Source organism: Cydia fagiglandana, chromosome 10 (assembly GCF_963556715.1).
Source record: "Cydia fagiglandana chromosome 10, ilCydFagi1.1, whole genome shotgun sequence".
NCBI classification, from domain to species: Eukaryota; Metazoa; Arthropoda; class Insecta; order Lepidoptera; family Tortricidae; genus Cydia; species Cydia fagiglandana.
Window position 1 is genome coordinate 13,465,991 of NC_085941.1, and position 21,169 is coordinate 13,487,159.

General features: G+C 36.6%; 1 protein-coding gene across 1 annotated transcript in view; it reads left to right on the forward strand.

The window, feature by feature from the left end:
• Nucleotides 1–1,644, forward strand: part of LOC134668290 (uncharacterized) — a 30,569-nt gene extending 28,925 nt beyond the window's left edge. Inside the window, exon 6 of the mRNA XM_063525772.1 lies at nt 1,530–1,644. Coding sequence (XP_063381842.1) covers nt 1,530–1,638 — 109 coding nt within the window. The 3' untranslated portion in view covers nt 1,639–1,644. The remainder of the gene's footprint in view (nt 1–1,529) is intronic.
• The last annotated feature ends 19,525 nt before the right edge of the window (nt 1,645–21,169 follow it).

The window sequence follows — 21,169 nt, forward strand, 5'->3', positions numbered from 1 at the left end:
TATTCGCACAAAAGATACCCTAGGCACAGAATAAGTAATAGTATTATCATACAGGACGGCCACGCACCGCCCCGCCGCGACTCGAATTTACAGGCATTGGAAAATGGAGTGATCCGGTGTCAACCATCTTACTCTATACATTTTTATTTTCACGTGTACGAGTGCCGAGTACCTATCTGTTATGTTCGTGAATATCATAATCACCTGGAAAATATTCGTTTAATTTTAACATTATTTTTTTATTCATATTAGGTAGTATGTGTTATAACTTATTACGTACCTACATAAAGGTAGTCACAATAATTGAAAAGAAATAGGTACTCTTTGAGACAAATTATAAAGTAAACGTGTTCTAACTACGCTTTGGTATTTGCCTATATTTATTTAGAGGAGGTATAAGTACTTTCTTACAACCAAATCAAATTTTATGGATCGTTAATTCGGTTATTGTGTTTCACTTCGGCAAACCAGACGGTCCAGCATAACGGCCTGGCCACGACATTGGTCTAAGGCGATCGGCGGGGCGGCGGGCGGGGCGAAAAACGCGAGCGACCGCCAGGCATGCCACGTACTTTCAGTAGCGGCGGCAGCGACTAGGAGCGGCTGGGACGTAGACGTATTTAAAATCATGGTTTTTTTTTTCACAAGTGCCTAGAATATATTTCATTGTTTGTCAATGGGTGCATGGGCTAAATACAGGACGACAAATTTATTTACATCTAGTTTAGTATTTTTTTAATTGTATATATAAAGCACCCAAAAAAACGAGTACTTACACAAGAATAAGTGTGGAGACGTCACAACATACTTAAATACGCGAAAGTACATTTAAAATTTCAATAATAAACCCTTCCGTCTCCATGTCGCTCGAAAAAAAAACAAAATGTTTTGTTCCGTATCGCCCCGCTCGATCCGTCGCGCCGCCTAGGCCGGTCGCGCCGCTCTAAAGTCGTGGCATCGCCTGCGCTGCCCGATAAGCCCGCTCCACACTCGTGCGCGAATCGCGGCGCGAAGCCGCGAACGCGAGTCTGGAGTCGATTTCGCATATCAGCGAACTAGACTCCACACTCGCGTTCGCGGCTTCGCCCGCGATTCACGCGCATAGTCTGGAGGGCGCTATACAAGTGTTCGAGTCGCGCCCCTCCCCGCTCGCCGCCGCCGCCGGTCGCCCGGTGCACGCCGCGCGCGTTGCCGCTCAGCGACAAGGCTCGTGGCATGCATTATGCGTCGCCGGGTTATTGTTTTTGCGACTTACCGCCGGTCGCCGCCGCCGATCGCCTTAGACCAATGTCGTGGCCAGGCCGTGAGTTGCGTTCTCGCGCGCGACTCCATACGTCAAGCGCGAAGTGCACGTATGGACTCGCGCGCGAGAACGCATCTTATGCTAGACCGCCAGGGTAGGTAATACAATAGGTACCTACCTAGTAATAAAAAGGAGTAGGTACAATTTTCCCGGAATTTCCATACTAAACTTTAGATGCGTAGAGGGTTTTTGAGATAATAAAATTTTGTCATATCCATTCTTACAGGGGAAAAATGGAGCTAGATGAGAAATTGAAATTGCTCATGAAAAGAAGTGAAGATCTTCGACTGAAAGTGAATGGTCTGAAGAAAAAGGAGTCTTGTCTTAATATTTAATCGTAATATTTTCAGCTCGGAGCCTGTGCAGGCTGTGCCTATTAATTGTTACAAAGCTTCTTTAATTATCTATAACCATTTCATAAATAATAAATTGAACATGCTAATAGACTTTTATTTTCATTAATAAGTGACCTAAATAATTGTCAAACGCTTCTTTATGTATAACCAAGTTCGTGAACACTGGATGACACTGGCATATCAATAACTCCAGACTGCGGCCAAACTCGGCTCCGCTCGGCTCAGCATTGCTCCTAGCAATTATTAGGGTTGACACAACTTGACGTCCCTTTGCGTGCATGACCACAGATAAGATAATGGCTTGAATTTTGACAACCCTAAATAGCCGAAAGGGATAGTACCATGTATTAGAAAGGGACAGCATGATTCGACCCTGAACCGCTGTCAAACCTCGGTGTAGTAGGTACTATTATTCATTTTGTGATAACACTTAGATTCCTTTCGATGTGAGGTGGATGTGAGCGATGGTGGTTTGATGGGACGAACAGCTTAAAAATGGTTTACCGATAAACAAACTACAAAATTAGTAATGGCTCCTCTACAAGATGGGCCAACACCGGCCACTCCAAGGGACGCATTTATGCGTTAGAGGGAGATAGTGATATTGCTATCTCCTTCTACCGCACGGCTGCGTGCCTTGGAGTGGCCGGCGTTGGCCCATCGTGTAGAGGAGCCATACAATAGCGCCTCTGTGGGAATTAACCTTTGCACACTCCTTTTGCACTCCCGATGCCTCAATAACGTCGGCTACATTTAAATTTTCAACTAGAATGCAGATATTATTCAAGCAAGCTGGCACGTGCTACTTCAATTTACTTGGGAATACTATTATTAAGCGTTCTAAGTAAAACACTGTTTTACATAATATTATTTTAGGACGTGGGAACTTTGTTCTTGTTGCTTCCAGTCTAAGTGATCAATTAAATCACTGATGTGTGCGTACTGCGTGCGTATTTATAATTTCACTTAAATCTTATCTAATCTAAAATGATTAAAACACAAGGGGAGTCTTGACCAGAAGAAAAATATGGTAAGCTAGGTCAGTGGTTCCCAAAGTTAACTGGGCTCCGATCCGACCCACCTGACAAAAACTGACAAAATCGAGACCCACCTCTTGGCCGTCCTAAATAGGGAGCATGAAATAGCAATCGGTCGGCATGTCGTCTTACGTTTCAGGGCCCACTTAAAATTTCGCTCGCGACCCACCAGTGGGTCGCACCCCATAGTTTGGGAAATGCTGAGCTGGGTATATGGCGGGGATGACAAATAGATTTACAGGAATTGTTTTGTTATGTATACAGGATGTTCCGAGACTGGGACATCAAGGGAAAGTACCTTAAATATCGTAGATAGGATATTTTGCTGAAAGAAGACATTATTTTAATTTAAAAAACAATTTAAACTGCATTCTTAAATTTTTAAATAATTACATGGTTGAACCGGGAATCGAACCCGGTACACGAGAAAAAAATTACCCTGTTAGCTTTATCATACCGATCGAAAGGCTTCATTATAAGGATTATGTTTTGCTAAATAATATAGTGTCAGAAATAAAAGGAAGACCACGAATTTTAGCATAGCATGAATTTTCCGTGGAACGTCACATATCTTCACTATTTTATATCTAGTGAATCTCTAATTCATTTCTCGAATCGTGGCGCCAGCCGCCTTAAGGTACCTTTTTCAGTGGAACGTCACATATCTTTACTATTTTATATCTAGTGAGTCTCTAATTCATTTCCCGAATCGAGCCGTCGGCCTCTCTTTACGTTGTGAGTATCCGTGCATATAACGTATGTATGTGTGGTATCCAAGATGATCGTGCTTATTTTACTGTATTTAAAAGCCCCTTTACTTATTAATTCGTTTCGTACGTGATTGTAATAAATACCGCCTTTATCTGCTGCCTGTCTAATGAACGTCATACTCGTACGAGTATCTTATTACTGCCGTTTCACGCGCAACTCATATAACTTTAAAACATGAGGACATGATTGTGTATAAAGTTTTAATGATTCAAATGCTGTTAACGTTGACATCATCGTAACTAATTTTTATTTTATTAATGTAAATGTAGGAAATATGGTCACAGAATAGGGGCTTTAATTTTTTTTGTATGCATAATTGAATAGTTTTAATTTCAACGCACTACCAAATTATTCTATACTATATTGGTCACACGACGGCATGTAAGCTACGTTACATGACATACGCGTGAGTTAAAGGAGTTGTGCTTGACGCCATCGGCAAGACAATGAAGGTAAATTAGTTTATTAAATTTGAAAAAAAATCTTTTAGTATGTATATTATATAATATGTAGTTTTAGACACGATTAAAACTGATTATCCGTAACTCATGAAAGTTAACGGAGTTGCGCGTGACACGGCAGATTAGGAAAATTGTAGGCATTCATCTCTAGCATTTCAAAAGAAATATTTTCACAAAACCACAGCAATTTACTGTTAATTTTCTTCATACAAGGATTAGGTGGGCAGACGAAAGTGCCGACGAACTTCTTAATTCCTTTCATCGTTCGTGTTACGCGTATTTTCACAAGATATCCAATATACCTAGGTAGTTGCTTAATATTTGTAGACAAAAAACTACTGAACAAAGGCGTAAGTAAGGAGGTATAGGTATTTGGTAACCTGAGATTAGTATTGTAGTAAAAAGTTCAAATAATTTCAGTGAAAACTAGTCTAGTTTAGTTAGGAATTGATTTTTCAATAATTTTTGGAAAAAATCAATTTAATTTAAACCAAATATATTTTCCGAATCCCGAATATACTTATTTCCCGAATCGCGCCGATGTTTGATTCGCTGAATCGATACATTTTACTTAGCTACAATAACATTGTCAATAAGGTACCGACTTCTGCCTGAAGGGTGTCGTGTTTCGGAGTTTTCGGGGCAAACTGCCGAATCTGACTCAAGACCAGACGATTCACACAGCCACGCCATTTTGTCGCCAAAATAGTGTTTAGTTTAAATTTTATAAAAATGTATACATATAGGTACATTTTTACATACCTATGTTAGTTTGTAAGGTATATATCTGTGGGCCTTTGTTGCCTCGTAGTTAATATAATAACTCAACGATTTTTGATTTTGATCTGATTTACCTAAGAGTGTATGCCTTTCTCACTTTAAAGAGATACTTTTGAGACTTTGAATGAGAGAAAATATAGTTTGTGAATTTCTCAGGTGCGAATGGTGAGAATTTTGATTGTTGGGCAGACCGCAGAGGTAGTATTGGTAGATTCTAAAGCAAACTGCACCGATTGGGTAAGTGACGTGGTCAACAATCATTATCGTAGAAAATAAATAAATAGATTCATTATGACATGGTCTTAAGAACAAAATTGGTTGACTGTAGGTACGCTATAAAATTGTGCTTCTAAATAAACGTTTTCCGTAATATATGGACCAGTTTCATTAATTGTCAGCGGAATTAATGAACTCTTAACAATATAATACCTATAAGTCTCCGAGAAACCTTCATTGTCACAATTTGTGGAGAGAATGTGATTAAAAACAATTGAACGACTCGACGCAGCTCCGCCAATGAAGTTTTACGAGTAGACGCTTTGGTTCCAAAAACAACGACTTGTATAAGTTAAACTAATACCTTTGTTACCCTCTATCAATAATACATTTAATGGTTTGTTATTGCATAAAAAACATATGTAAATAACCACCAGGAAAACGAGGATTCTCTATCTATCTATCTATTTTCAAAGTCGCTAATAAAACGGTAAATCATTTATTTGGTACAATTCCACTAGGTAGGAATATACAAATGTACCTAGATTTTGTGTTTTTTGCTATAGAAATTTGCAGTTTATTTAGCATTAATAAGAACTTCGCTGAATGCCTGTAGTTCCAATAATTGACCATGCTCATTATGTAATTCCATTATCATGAACAATTACGAGTAAGGATCCTGATAAAAACTGCAGGCTTACTTCTGTGGAGTTCTTACTAATTCTAAAGTAACGAAGTGTACATATACCTATAACAAAAACTGGATATATGTGTTGTACATAGTTTTAGTTCAATAATCAAGTTGACATCGGATTTAAGTATGATTTGCTAGTACGTAGGTATCATACTTAAATCAAACAAAATTTGAACATATTATATTTATCCAAATAAACTTTGTCTAAGTTTTTTATTTTATCTGAACTATTTAATATTCAAATTCTTCTGAACAATTTAATATTCAAATTTAAAACCCGAATAGACTTTATTTACAAACTTGATAAATACAAGATTATGTGTTACAAAAAGAGGCTTTATTGCATAGATATAAACTATGGATGAGCGCATGCATACGAATTGCCTGTTGCGAGCTTCATGTCAGCAAAAAAGCGCCATCTGTTACACACTGCGTACAACTACGTGAGCTCGACTCTCGCGATAACTTTGTACGGGCGTACAAGGCTTGTTAAGTTTATTCGCGGTTTATATCAGAGGAGCGTCGAATAAGTTTATGGTTAATCAAAACGATATTTATTGTATTAAAATGGGCGAACTTATCCTTCTAAGTTTCCGTTCTTCTACGTTATTTCGTGATGTCATTATCGTCTCAGGCGGCAATGCAATATTTTAAACATTCGCGCCGTGCGGTGTGCCGCCCTGTGTAAAGGCTCCTCTTCACGTTGGGCCAACGCCAACGCCAACGAGAGACGCATTTATGCGTTAGAAGGAGCAAGTGATATTGCTATCTCATTCTACCGCATGGCTGCGTCCCTCTTTGGCGTTGGCGTTGGCCCAACGTGAAGAGGAGCCTTAAGCCGGCTCTGTCAAGGTCGACAAGTTGGCCGAGCTACAGCAGTACAGTTCGATAAGTACCTCCCGAGCTTTCGCGGGTAAAATGCGGCGAACAACTATTTCTGTCAGTTTCTTGTTTGCAAAACAGGTAGAGTAAAAAAGAAGGAATCTATACAGCAATACAAACTAACTAACTATTTTGGCTCAGTGATCCAAAGAGAATCTTGGCCTCCGAAACGAGAGCGTGCCACCTGTCCACAAACATGATGCAAAAATATAAGTAGGTAATGGAAAGTAATAAATACAGCGATGTGAATTAATCGGTGTTTGAAAATGCGCGCTTTGTTCCTAGCGCTCACCTGTTAAATTTTTTTGAGTTTTACCTACAGTTAATTAAAAACTTATACCTGACAAGAATTAATATACTAGGTACCTAAGTCAACGAATAAAACAATAACAAATACTTGATCTTGTTATTTTGAATGTTTTTAATAATTATGTAAAAGAAACGGGAACAAACTCTGTAAGTCAGACAATAGGTACTTTAATTTCGGTAATTATATCCGGTAGGTAATCAACTAATCATATTTAAGTAAATTTACCTATACAAATCACGCATTATGCATTTCTACTTCATAATAACTTCCAAAGAGAAATGACGTCCTTACAAGGTTAATGCATTAGCGCTATGACGTACGAGCGAACATCAGTTGCGCGTGAGAATGAAATAAAATTATCGTTTAAAATTGGTTTTAAGCAATAAATAAACCTAATTGGAAATTACTTACCGATGATATGAGGTCCCATTTTTTTTCTTATACTTCCTATAATGGTTTTTGCACCCTTTTACAACGCAATAAGGCATTTTTGTGTTATGCTGCGTGACAACTTTCTACTGCGCAATTCGCCACACGACTGAGCGCCGGGGTGTGATAAATGCAAATATCACACCCATGTAGCGGCCCCCTTTTTAGTGCTCGTTAGCCGCGTCCTTACGAAGTAATATATATGTCCATGCTTTATTGAATTTACACCATTTGTCGCTAAAAATAAAAGGTAGGTAGAATAATTTATGAATGGTGATTAATCGGCTTCCACCTTCATTTGTTACTTTGTCGACAAAATTAATATTTGGAGACATTCATTTAAATAAAATTGTAGACGTGACCATCTTCAATCAAAAGATATGGTATAAGAGGTCCAGCGTGGGACTGGATCGCTAGCTACCTTAGAAGTCGTCACCAGTGTGTTGAAATCACCGGCATCGACGGTAATGACAAAATAGCTTATAAATCGCACTACAAACCTAACACAACTGGCGTGCCGCAGGGCAGTATCCTGGGCCCTTTGCTATTTTTACTCTATATTAATGATCTCCCAAATGTAGTAAGCCATGATACTATCCTCTTTGCGGATGACACAACGCTGCTCATTAAAAATGATGACGATACGCCATTTGATGATAAAATCAATCAAGCTTTAGTAAATGTAATAGACTGGCTAGAAAACAATAATTTAAAAATTAACATAAATAAAACAAAAATGATACAATTTCAGACTTACCGAAGTAAACATATTGATTTAGAAATTAACTACAATGATTCAAAAATTGAAGAAGTACATTCTCCATCTTTCCTTGGAATAAACATTGACCACTTCTGTAATTGGAAGAGCCACATTGATAGCCTACGCACTAAATTGGATCGATTTGTTTATGTACTCTATCGTATTCGCAATGTGGTTTCGGAAGCAGCCGCTCTTTCAGCATATCACGGGTATGTGTCATCCCTATTGAGATATGGATTGATAATATGGGGAAACTCAGTCGATGCTGACATCATATTTAAGACACAAAAAAAATGTGTGAGGTCTCTATCTGGGGCTTGGCAATTAGATCACTGCAGACCGTTATTTAGGCACAATAAAATCTTGACATTACCTGCGATGTACATCTTTGAAATATGTACATTTGTCAAAAAGTACCCCACATGTTTTAAAACTATCACCATGAGGTCTCAAAGAGGTACACATCGATGTAATCTGTGCATACCTAGGACAAACCTTTCACTAAGCAGAAAAAACGTGCATTACATGGCAATACAATTATTTAACACTTTTACTGACGATTTTAAGGCCCTTCCAATTAAATTATTCAAAAAGCACTTGTTTGATCATTTGATGGAGAGTTGTTATTATTCAATTGATGAGTTTTTGACATTATGTAAATTATAAGCTATATTGTTGATGTGTCCATTGATTATGTTTTATAATGATTGTATATTTTTATATAAGACAAATTGTAATCTTAAATGATATTGGCAATCTATGATTTTATTATTAATTATTATTAATTGTATTTTTATTATTTTTCAATGTGTCATTTTAATGGGAGTCTAATATTAGATAGTAATTTAAGAATATTTGTACGCCATGTATTATGGTAAATTAAGGATTGGAAACAATTATTATGTAACATCGATTTATACCCTTTTTTACACAAATAAACTATTCTATTCTATTCTATTCTATTCTATTCTATTCTATTCTATTCTAAAATAAGTTATATCTTCTTATAAATAGACTTTCAATAAATCACGTTCCTTAGCAAATATTTCTTATACAATGCTTTAAATTATAATTTTGCTCAGAAATTGTGCTTGTGTTTCGCTTTCTGTGCAAGTATTTCTAGTTGATTGGTACCTTAAAACAGACGTTTCGCTAAAATTCATAAATTCTGATTAATGATTTTCAAGCAAGTTGGTAATTATTAATATTAAGTACCTACTTTAATCATTGAAACTTCCAATCACTGTTTTGTATTGTTTAAGATGAAGGAATTTTTAAGGTTCGGATCATTTAAGTATTTTTATTATTATTTTATTTTAAGGTTTTTTATAATGTGTTTGTATGTAATTTTTATTGTTTTTTATGCGCTTTTGTATTTTACTTTTACATTCATGTTATAATCAACCTAACTTAAGAAGAAAAATAAATAAGTATTATTACTATTATTCCCTTCATATTACCAAGCGTTGCTGAAAAAAGTTACAGCACATAAATAGTTCTATAGTCGCACCAAACAAAGTCTGCAGCGGACTTGATAGCCCACGCAGCGTAAGTGTTATGTAAATGTCATAATTTCATAGAAGTTTGACGTTTAAAATGACTCTTGCACTGCGTGGGCTATCAAAATCGCTGCAGACTTTTTACGGTCTGACTATACCTCAGCAGCTCAAACGAGCACAGTATGTTGCTGTAAAACAGTGAGTAGAGTCTGACCAGTGAGTCGTGTCACAAGCTATTTTAACAAGCTTTTATTAGGTCGACCTGTATGTAACTAACTATGTAATGGAATCTAAGGTAACTAATTTACCCATCTTCCAAGGATCGTAGCGTCATGAAAATTGGCAGCTGTACCTATGTAGTTCTGATGACAATACAATAAAATGGTACTGTCGAACAGATCTGATGATGGAGACAGGAGGTGGCCATAGGAACTCTCGACCTGTATGTAACTAAGTAATGGAATCTAAGGTAACTAATTTGACCATCTTCCAAGGATCGTAGCGTCATGAAAATTGGCAGCTATATGTAGTTCTGATGACAATATAATAATATGGTACTATCGAACTGATCTGATGATGGAGACAGGAGGTGGTCATAAGAACTTTATGATGAAACAACGCAACCTAATTGTGTTAGGGGTTTTTAAAATTGTTTCGATGAGTATTAGTTGTCTGTCGTAAGAAAAGTACAGTCAGCGATAAAAGCTTGTAGGTACCAAAAATGATTTTTTGCCAAAAACTTATTTTAATTATTTATATGGCAACTTTTTTTTCTATCAAATAAGCTGTCATATAATTTCATAATAATTTAATTGCCAGGTGCGGGTTATATTGAAATTCCCGCGTTTTTTTGTGCCACTTTTCGCTGGTCAGACTCTAAAACCATATTTTGCCGCATGCATTTAGGTCGTTACATTATTAAGAACAGTTATTTACCCTTAAACTAATAACGCATAGACAGATAGTCCCCATACGGTGAACCTGCCAAAAGTGAAGCCGAAACACGATGGATGTGTGCGTGCGACGCTCGTGTTTTACGCTCAGCAAACACACACATATATACAAAATATGTTGCCAGTATTCATTTACATCTCTCAAAGTAGAGGATTTTTAACAACATCCACACTTGGTTATTAATAATTAGGAAGTGTGTAGATTCGATTTTGTAGCAAAGCTTTTTGTTTATTTTGGGATTTATTGCATTTCTGTACTTTGTGAAATAAGGTTTAAATAAATAGCTGATAAGTTTTTACTATTTTATTTTTATTCAACAAAATAAAAGTGCATAAAATAATAAGAATACATTTAAATATGACAGAGCATATTCGACTGTGTTTAGTCGGTTTCCAATGATTCCATATTGCGTCATTCCGATTTAGTCTAATTTTTTTCCTTCCATCTCGCAGACAGCAGATCAGTCAGAAAACTGAAACGAATATTACACATAATAAAAATAAGAAAAAAACTAAGTACCTAAATAATTAACTTAATTATAATTTTCTACAATTATACAATGAAATTCAATTGAGCGTATTTATTTTAGAATGTAGACGTCATGTCCCATTTGGAGGAAAAAATATTCACTACACTGGCAACATTTAGAAGAAATGGCAGCTGACGAAAATTTGGATTTTTGTATTTACGATTATGTAAAAATATCACTTTAAACTCGGTACTTACGCGTGAAATGTAATATCGGTCGGTTTGTTTTTATTATATGATGTGTTGTGACACCCATTCACTGTACAAACAACCATCTTTCCTGTAGTTTTTGATTTTTAAACGGGAGGTGTACACACACCGATTTGACTTTGAGTACTGCGACGGCCGTTCGAAACTTCGAATACGACGATACGAGTGTGACGAGACGTCGCACTTGAAATGGCTTCACTGGGGGTGTACGGACTAGGGATCTATGCCTTATAAATCTATGTATTTACCTTATTTCACGCGTCGTCCATAGTGCGGGGTCTAACACAAAATCGAAATAGAATTACCTTTCACTGCGTTCAAAAACAACCGGAGTTTTATAAGTTTATAACCAACTGCATCAATATTTAACGATGTGATTAACGTTACGGCGTAGACAGCTGTTATCTCATCCAAAATGGCCAAACTTCGAATAGGTTTAATATTGCAGACAGTTGGGAATAACTGGTACTAACCCTAAGAGAATTTATACTTACTCAGGATTTAGTAGTAAATGTAGTATATATATATATAATATAGCCTAAAAGCCGATTTAATTGTAATTGTCTGCTCTAATGTGATATGAACGAGAATTTTCATTGCCTACCTACGTACTAGTTTCATTTTGCCTGGGCGTTGTAAGACTTGTAAGTGCCTGGAATCAAAAATATAAGTATCAAGCTTCATGGATGGAGTGTACTCTTTATGCTTTAATAGCAGCTTAGTAGCGAAGAAACGCTTAATTAGGTACCAAAGTGGTAGGCAAACGTTTCTTCGCTATTAAGGTCTTGATTTCTTTTATACATGAACATTTCTAGAAGATGGCCGATGGGGTCGAAAAGTGCTCGAGTGGAGACCACGGACTAGCAAACGCAGCGTAGGACGTCCACCCACAAGATGGACGGACGACCTTGTTAAAGCCGCCGGAAGACGCTGGATGCGGGTGGCTTCCAACCGGTACGAATGGAGGTCCAAGGGGGAGGCCTATGTTCAGCAGTGGACGTCTTATGGCTGAGATGATGATGATGATTTCTAGAGACTAAGCTGAAAGTATAGTGTTATCTAAGTGTTCTGCAATCGAATTATTATAACTGTAAAGCTGGATTAAAAAGTAAAACAATATTATTAAAATGAAATATTTGTCATATCAGTGAAAACTCTGCAAAGTAAAGCCGACCACTGACTAACAGGCCGCCGGACGATATCGGCCTGTCAGTTAGAACAAAAATTTGACAGTTTCGAACAACTCACAGGCCGATATCGTCCGGCGGACTGTTAGTCAGTGGTCGGCTTTATTAATATTTTTTCTCCAATATGCTCGGAAATGTTCACCTTAAGCCCCCTCCAGACTATGTGCGTGAATCGCGGCGCGACGTCGCGGAGCGAACATATCGCGAAGTTGACGTATGACTCCACACTCGCACACTTCACGGCGATTTCGCAGTTTGGTTTGCGGCAATATGGCGGAAAAGCATCAGCTGATCGAGTTTAACTGTTAGTTATCTATGGCATCATACGTGATTTAGCTGTTTTTCCATTTTGTTTTATTGTAAAACCGTAAAATATAGCTGCTTAATATAATATAATCATGATAGAATTAGTATTTATCTTGCCACAGAGGAGCCAAAATATCGTGTAATGTGGAGTCTTGCAAGTTCGCGCTTCGCGTCTCCTTTGACGCGGGCCGAAATACCGACAAAAAACGGAGAACAAGGCGCGAAGGCGTGAACAATCTGCGAAATCGACGCCACACTTGCGTTCGCGGCTTCGCGCGCATAGTCTGGAGGGGGCTTTACTGTAGCAAAAATAGTACGGGAAGTTCTTCGTTAATGTCAAACTCTAACTAAAAAACATCAAACTATCGCTGTCCTGTTCTAGCGGACGGGAAGTAAAAAAACACTACAGTAATAACTTATTACTGTAGTGTTTTTTACTTTTTAATAATAAAAAACGCAAACAGCCAATTATTATTGCCGCGAGCCGCTTCTACACGACCCGACCAGCTATCATTTCACGTGTATGATCGTGCGAATACTGCTTAATAAAATCAAAGATTATTTTTATATTTTTTTTAAATCTCATCCGTGTTCATAAAGCTTACATAGTTTGTCAAAGGACTTTCTCATTTCAAACATAGGCAAAGAGAATCATACTATCTTTGTCTTACACTAGTACTAGCACCCAAAAGAAAAGGATGGATGTAGTTTTCCTGGTTCTTACTGACTGAAAAGTTGGTTTGACAAACTATATTGCGCAATTATATTGAATGAACGAATATTGAATGGTACTGAATGGCAGAATAAGTTTGTGCCTTTAACTTTTTAAAATTAATTAAAGAGGGAAATTGTTTTTGACATTTTGGATGTGAAGGTTTGATTTGAGTGATGCTTGATGCTTAAATAATAATTATTTTAGCTTATTTCCTCGCATGTTTGGAGAAAAGCACTATATATGCCTCGGCAGGAATAGCAATTCGTGGATTCGTCTTCTTTGTCGGACTCCGCTTCGCGTCGTCCGACAAAATCGAAACTCATCCACGAATTGCCCTTTCCCGGCCTCTGCAATAATGTACTATAAATTGACACATGTCATGTCATTTAATAGGATCTACTTGCTAGGGTTGAAACATACAGTTTTTGAATATTATGAATAAGTATTGGAATATTATGAAGGAATAACTGACTATCAGCTAAATGGATACTTGCCTTTAAGGTTCATTTAGACGGCGTGCGAAATCGATCAATCTGTCAATCAATTTAATTCAAGAACATTTTCAAGCGAATCGTCCCACTTTCCCATAGTACTTAGGAAAACTTGCAAAACTATTATGATTTCGAAACGCTTTACATTTCAACTGTGTTATTTTATTAGAATGACTGAGTCTAAATTTTCCGGACTGCAATAGAAAAGGCTATAAAAATAATTTATAGGCTACGTAGCAATTTTTTCAACCGTTTTTGAGATACATTGGTTTTTGTTAAACATTAGTAAATGTTTAACAAAAACCAATATTAACCAAGTATTAACGTAATTAATAAGTGAAAAATAAATTACCTACGTAGCCTAATAAATTCCGTATTTGCATCCATCGTTCTGTTCCACCCGATCTATTACAACCTGATCCTACCTTATATATTTTAAAATTGTTGTTGTTTGAATAAACTGAAAACATACGTAATTAGTAACGAGATTAGAATAAAATCTTGTTGTTGATTACACGGTGATAAAAAAAAAACTACACTACAGACCAAGACGAAGATTACACTTGAGACTACACTTCAACCTAACTGGTAGAGCGTGTAATCCTATTAACTGCGCGAAGGGCGCGAAGTAGAATTTTTGACAATCCATTACAGTTTGACGTGATATTAGAGTCCGTTAACTAACTTTGCACCGAAAAAAAAATTCAACAGAAGAAAGTGAGCAAATGTCATTATAAACATCGACACGCCATATTTGGGCGTTTTATTTTAATAAATATTGAAAACCGGATTGTCACAGATCCATGTGTTTTTGGGTTCTTTCAAAGAATCACTATCTTAATTCAATCCTGATGATAAAAAAATGTCCCTTAAATATGTATGAAAATTGGACATTCCACTACGTCACGCGCACAAGTGAATAAAATTTCCCACCAACACGTGACTCAGCTTTTCAATATTTACCTACTTTAGAAAACGCCCATTTTCCTTGCCGCACTTATTACATAATTGCAAATCGTTGCTTATCATGAACAGTGGTATAACTAAAAATGAAATGCTATTGCATTTAATATTCTATCTTTTATGGTAAGATTTAAAGTCGAATGGCATTTAATTTTGTTTTGTGTCACTATTCATGATTAGCGTCGAAATGCCATGCAGCGATAGCTTGGTCCGACTCTATACGTATGACCGTCGTATCACTTAGCTATAGGTAAGGGCAGTCGCCATCAGATATATGGGCGCGCCCAAGATGTTCACAAATATCCGAACAAAGCCTCCACTAACTAACAAGACACCAAAGTGTATTTTCAGATATATTTGAGCACCTTGGCCACTCTGATATATCTGATGGAGACTGTATAAACCTACTTGGTGAGGAGTCATTAATAGGTACATATTCACACTAAACAGGTAATATGTATTTTATTTGAAGTTTGTTAATTAAATAATAATATTTTCGGTTTAAATAAATAAACCTAATACTTATAGATTATACAATATTTATAGATAAAAACACCAAAATTAAATTGCACATGCAAATATTGCACATGTGTAATAGGTACATATTAAGAAGTACCTATAGAGTATAGATGTACGAGTATGATGGTTTTGCGCTTTTTATACCCAATAAGCTCCATTTAAAGGACAATCCCATTACAAGTATATATATAAATAAACTGGGTGGGCTTTCATAAAATTAAATTCCATGTTATAAGTCGCCTTCTAAAGTACACCAAAAGACTTACGTGCTAAATATACAAAATGAAAAGACGGAAAAAATATCACAATATAAATTGGTTTTTCTCCTCGAGTTTTTGAAGAAAATGTTTTCACGCCAATGAGTTGGAAAGGTGTCCTGAAATTTAAAACAGTCCATTCATCTGCCAGATATAAAACAGTCTGATGCTGTTACGATGCGAAATGAACATCTCCTATCGAATTCTTTTGTGACAGTCACGCGTGCCTTACTTTATGAGTGATCGTGATCGCTGGAAAAATTGCTCCGTAGCCTATAAATTATTTTTATAGCCTTTTCTATTGCAGTCGGGAAATCTCGACGCAGTCATTCTAATAAAATAACGCAGTTGAAATGTAAAGCGTTAAGATATCATAATAGTTTTGCAAGTTATCCTATAAGTACTATGGATTGACAGATTGATCGATTTCGCACGCCGTCGAAATGAACCTTAAGGCTCCTCTTCACGTTGGGCCAACGCCAACGCCAACGAGGGACGCAGCCATGCGGTAGAATGAGATAGCAATACCACTTGCTCCCTCTAACGCATAAATGCGTCCCTCGTTGGCGTTGGCGTTGGCCCAACGTGGAGAGGAGCCTTTAAAGGTAAGTAAGTATCCATTTAGGTGATAATAAGTTAATCCTCTAAATTAGGTGCTGCACAAAAAACGGACCCTAAGGCCGTGCTTCGTAATATTCCAATACTTATTGCAAAACTTCTTATTTTTTTGTACCTACTTTATACACTTTCCATTTAACTTGAAATTAAAATTACATGTAATCGATTTTACGGGCTCAATTTATCAGAGTACCTACCCTGCCTCTCCTAACTCAGTAGTTCCGGCCGCGTAGCCAAGATGCCAATCGCTTACGCTCCGTAGCGATCGAAACGCAACTGTCACTGTCTCACTAATATGGAAGAGTAATAGAGAGACGTAAAGCTTTTCGTTGTCGAAGCGATAGCGATTGTAACCTTGGCTAGACCGGCAGTACCTGCACTCAGAAGTCTTATTACACTGTCCTTCGTTGGATTAGTGGTCCCTTGAAATATGGCAGTGTACAGTCGCCATCAGATATATCGGAGCGGCCAAGGTGTTCACAATATCTGAACACACACTCTAACCCCTTGACAATAGAGGCGTGTTCAGATATTAGTGAGCACCTTGACCGCTCCGATATATCTGATGACGACTGTACAATTGTACATTCTCTTTTAACGATCGTTGCTGGTTCAGCATCGCAACTTTCCACTTATAATTTTACCAATTGGACAGAACCATTTCAACTTTAAATGATTGTCTAAAGTATCTGTGTAATTTGGACCCTCGTTTAATAAGTTGAAACCCGGTTCGAGTATTTACAGTTAATTTAGGAATATTCGGAACCTTGGGAAAGTACCGGTAATTGTACAGGCTGCATCAAATTTGTCTGTAATAGTTAACTGAAAATTAAAAGAGAAATTAACACTCTTTTCACCACACCAGCTCGGAAAGAATTACTTTGCACTTCAAAAACGAATAGCAAAGTTGCATTTTATCCACATGTGAGGCAAAGTAATCAAATGCAAATTTTGAGTTGTTTTCTTATGTTTGATGGTAGAATTGACTTTTAAATGATGATTTTGGATGATAAATATTTAATAACATTCATTTGGAATTGATTTTGTTTGATATTTTACATTTAATATTTGCTTCGGGTTGGTGTGGTGAAAAATGTTGTGTTTCACTCGGGGGCAAAGATAGGTAAAATAGTATGGACTACGGAGATAAGAATTCCATATTTAGAATGACGCTGACGGTTTTATGTTAAGTTATTGTAATACATTTGACGTTATAGTGTGTGTAGCATGTAATACCTACTTCTGTAAATTAAGCAACAACCGTGTAATACCTACTTATGTAAATTAAGTACACGACATTTTCTTTAAAAGGAGATGTTAGATATAAATATTTTGTTCTTATTACTTGCTATGAAACTTTCATCGTTAAAACATTTCAAAGGGCGTCCTAAGGACCTCGTTATTTAAGGATTTAAAGGCAAAGCTCACACACCAACTCAGAACTTCCTCATTGCCGAAATGTCGAAGGAAAATTCTTGAACTACACTCATATTATTTACGGACACAACGCGTAGCGTCTCCGTTTCATCTTAGGTAAAAATGCTTTTGTATAGTTGGGCTGTTTTCTATAATATTGCGTTTATAAAAAAAGGCTTCCAGATGTCCATTTAACAACTTTGCCACTTGGCACTTAGTTCAGCATTATTATTGATTAGGCTGTAGGTACTTTTCGTAAGTCTTGACTCTTGTTTACCTACATTGATTTTGACCTTTTCTATAATTAAGCTCTCACTGAAAGCTCACTGCCACAAGAAACGCACTAGAAAATGTGTACAGAGTTGACCCGGGTGGTTGTGCTACAGACTGCCAAAGGAGTCCTATAATACGAGTATTTATAGTAAGTATCATACTTATTATATATAGTAAAATTGTCCTATAATATTTATAGTAAGTATTTATTTATTTATGATTTCCCGTCAACGGTAAGCTATGATGATGGAATAGATAACGTTGTTGTAAAACTTACTTACGTCTTTGCCTTCTAAACGTTTATGAATTATGGACGATCGTTCGTAAAGACAGGTCCACTACTATGGCAATATTCAACCTACTCAGCATTGTGACAGAAAACATGGACAAAAGAGCACCAGTCTGTAGTATTTTCATGGATATGACCCAGGCCTTTGACTTTGTCGACCATAGCCTCCTTCTGAGGAAATTACATAACTATGGAATAAGAGGCAATATTCTTCAATTGGGTAGGTAAAGTTTTTTGAAGATAGGAAAATTATATTTTTTTCCGATAGTATTTATTATAGCGATCACGGAAATGCAGCTCTTTTATTTTTATTTCATTTTATTGATTAAATATAATTTTTTAAATGATCGATATGACGTTTGTGAGATGGAATGGCAGATCCAAGTAATTCCTTTGCACGTAGTAAATGGGACGAGATAGAAAAAAAAACGATGTCAACTGTCAGTGTCACTTAGATCTCATTCCCGAAAAATAACGGACAAGCCTCATGTTACCTTGCGAATTGCTATTAATGTTATCATTGAGATTTTCGACGACCTCAGCACGACCCACGGACTTCTGATTCCCCACGACATCTGCGCGTATTTGGACAAAGATTGAATTTACTTTCGATAACTTGGCACTGCATAATAAAATTATTGGACAACGTTTTCTTCCCCACCCCTACACGACGGCCCCTACGCTGACCCTTGGACAGAGTTTTGCAAGAAAAATAAGCGAGTTCATACGAGATTGCGAGCAGATTCTACAAATTTGAAATTATTATCATAACAGTGATAAGCACAATGCCGTTGAATTAGAGGAGCAATGGCCGTACAGGAGTACGTATCCGTGAAATACATAGGTACATAAAACTTTCTTCACTTGTGTTTTGATTTTTATTATTAAATTGCCATGAGCTGTTAAGTTCGTAAACAAGAAATCGGTCTAATTTTTTCTAACAATTTCAACCATCTGTTAGTTTTGTGTGGTTATCCTCATTTTATGAATGTTGTTCTTATTTTCAGGTGGATGTAAACATTCATTGGCGGTATTATACTGATGGCTAATTGAGCCATGACATACTTCCTTGCAGTGTTATTCGGCTAAGCCTCGAGCATCCTGTGAATCTGAAGGATATAATTATTTCCATAAAAAAGAGCAATCGAATTAGGACCAAGATATCCCGAGAATCTAAAGACATTTTATAAAAAATGCAATAAAATGAAAATGGGAGACTCTCTTATTTTAACAATGTTACAAGATCATGACAATGTTATGGTCTATACTTATTAAAATTTTAAAACTCTGAAGGATATAATTATTTCCATAAAAAAGAGCAATCGAATTAGGACCAAGATATCCCGAGAATCTAAAGACATTTTATAAAAAATGCAATAAAATTAAAATGGGAGACTCTCTTATTTTAACAATGTTACAAGATCATGACAATGTTATGGTCTATACTTATTAAAATTTTAAAACCAACATGTCTTTATCTTTGACTTGAACATTTACAAATGATTTGGGTTAAGTTTTATGAAATGCAACTTATGCTAAAAATCTATTATTATTATATGTCAAATTATCGTGAACTCGATGTTGCTTAAGGCGTATCCAGATTATTCAATTTTTCGCCAATCTGATTAAATTGCCCGATCGAATCGGGACGTACGGACGCAAACGCCAATTTGGCTCGCCGAATTTAACCGCCGATAATGACCGATAAAATGAGGTGCGGACACAAGAACACCAATTTGTGAGGCTAGTATTTTCGTTATGGGGCATTTTTTCAATTTAAATGGCTCTAATATCACCATAAATCTAAAATTGGAGATTGACGCCAATTTCATTTCTGATCAAATCGACCGATTTGATCAGTCCCGTCTGGATACCGCTTTAGCACCGCGAAAGGGCGCTGCGCGGTGCGCGCGGATTGACGCATGCGCGTACCGTATGCTTAGTATCTATGGTAATATAATTTTAAAAAATATGCAGATAAAAGGCGGCAAAGTTTATTCGTTGTGCAATACTCAATAAGTTACCGCTTGTTATTTTAATACTCGTAATAAACAAAATGAGTTCAAGTGACGAAAACGACCTGGAATAGACGGCACACCGCCTCATTTGAAAGCAGAAGCAAACTTAATCATGAATAACTAGCTTCCTGCTAAGTCCAGGGACAAATACAACAGGACTTACGACATGCTCATGCTGTGGAAGGACACAACAAGGACAGCCAAAACGCAAGAAACACCTACTCTGAAAGTGGTTTTTAGCGTATTTCTGTGACCAAGTGAAAACTGGCTTTTTGCCATCTACATTTAATATAAACTAAGAATATGCGTTGTTTTTTTAATTGTATTCGCGTCACTTTACCCCTATTAAATACGCTTTACTACATTGAATTTGTTTTATTTCCTCACATAATTTGAGAATAGTGCTTACTATGTATACCTCAATGGAAGCAAAAATATAGTATTTTTGCGAGTTGATACACTTGCTACTTGTGTATAGTGGCAAATGTATTAAACCCGCAATCAACACTAATCAATATGTAAACAGGCCCCAACGTGAAGCACATTTACCCTACAGACATACTTATCCATATTGACCATATTTGAACCTCTCAACTCTCTTCAAGGGCACGCCACACAGCGTGATTCTATATACTGTTGTAATGTTAATGCTTAAGGATAATAATTTGTGGATTTATAAAATAAAACGAAACGAAATTTACTGGATTTATATTATAATATTTTGGATTTATATTATAAGTTTTCTAAAGTACAGTCGCCATCAGATATATTGGTGCAGCTAGGATGCTCATAAATATCTGAACACGCCTCTATTATCAGGGCGTGCGTGTTCAGATATTGTGAACACCTTGCCGAGCCCATATATAATAGCCAATAACGACCTAGTTATAAGACTATTACAATCTTAATCATTATGTATGTATAATA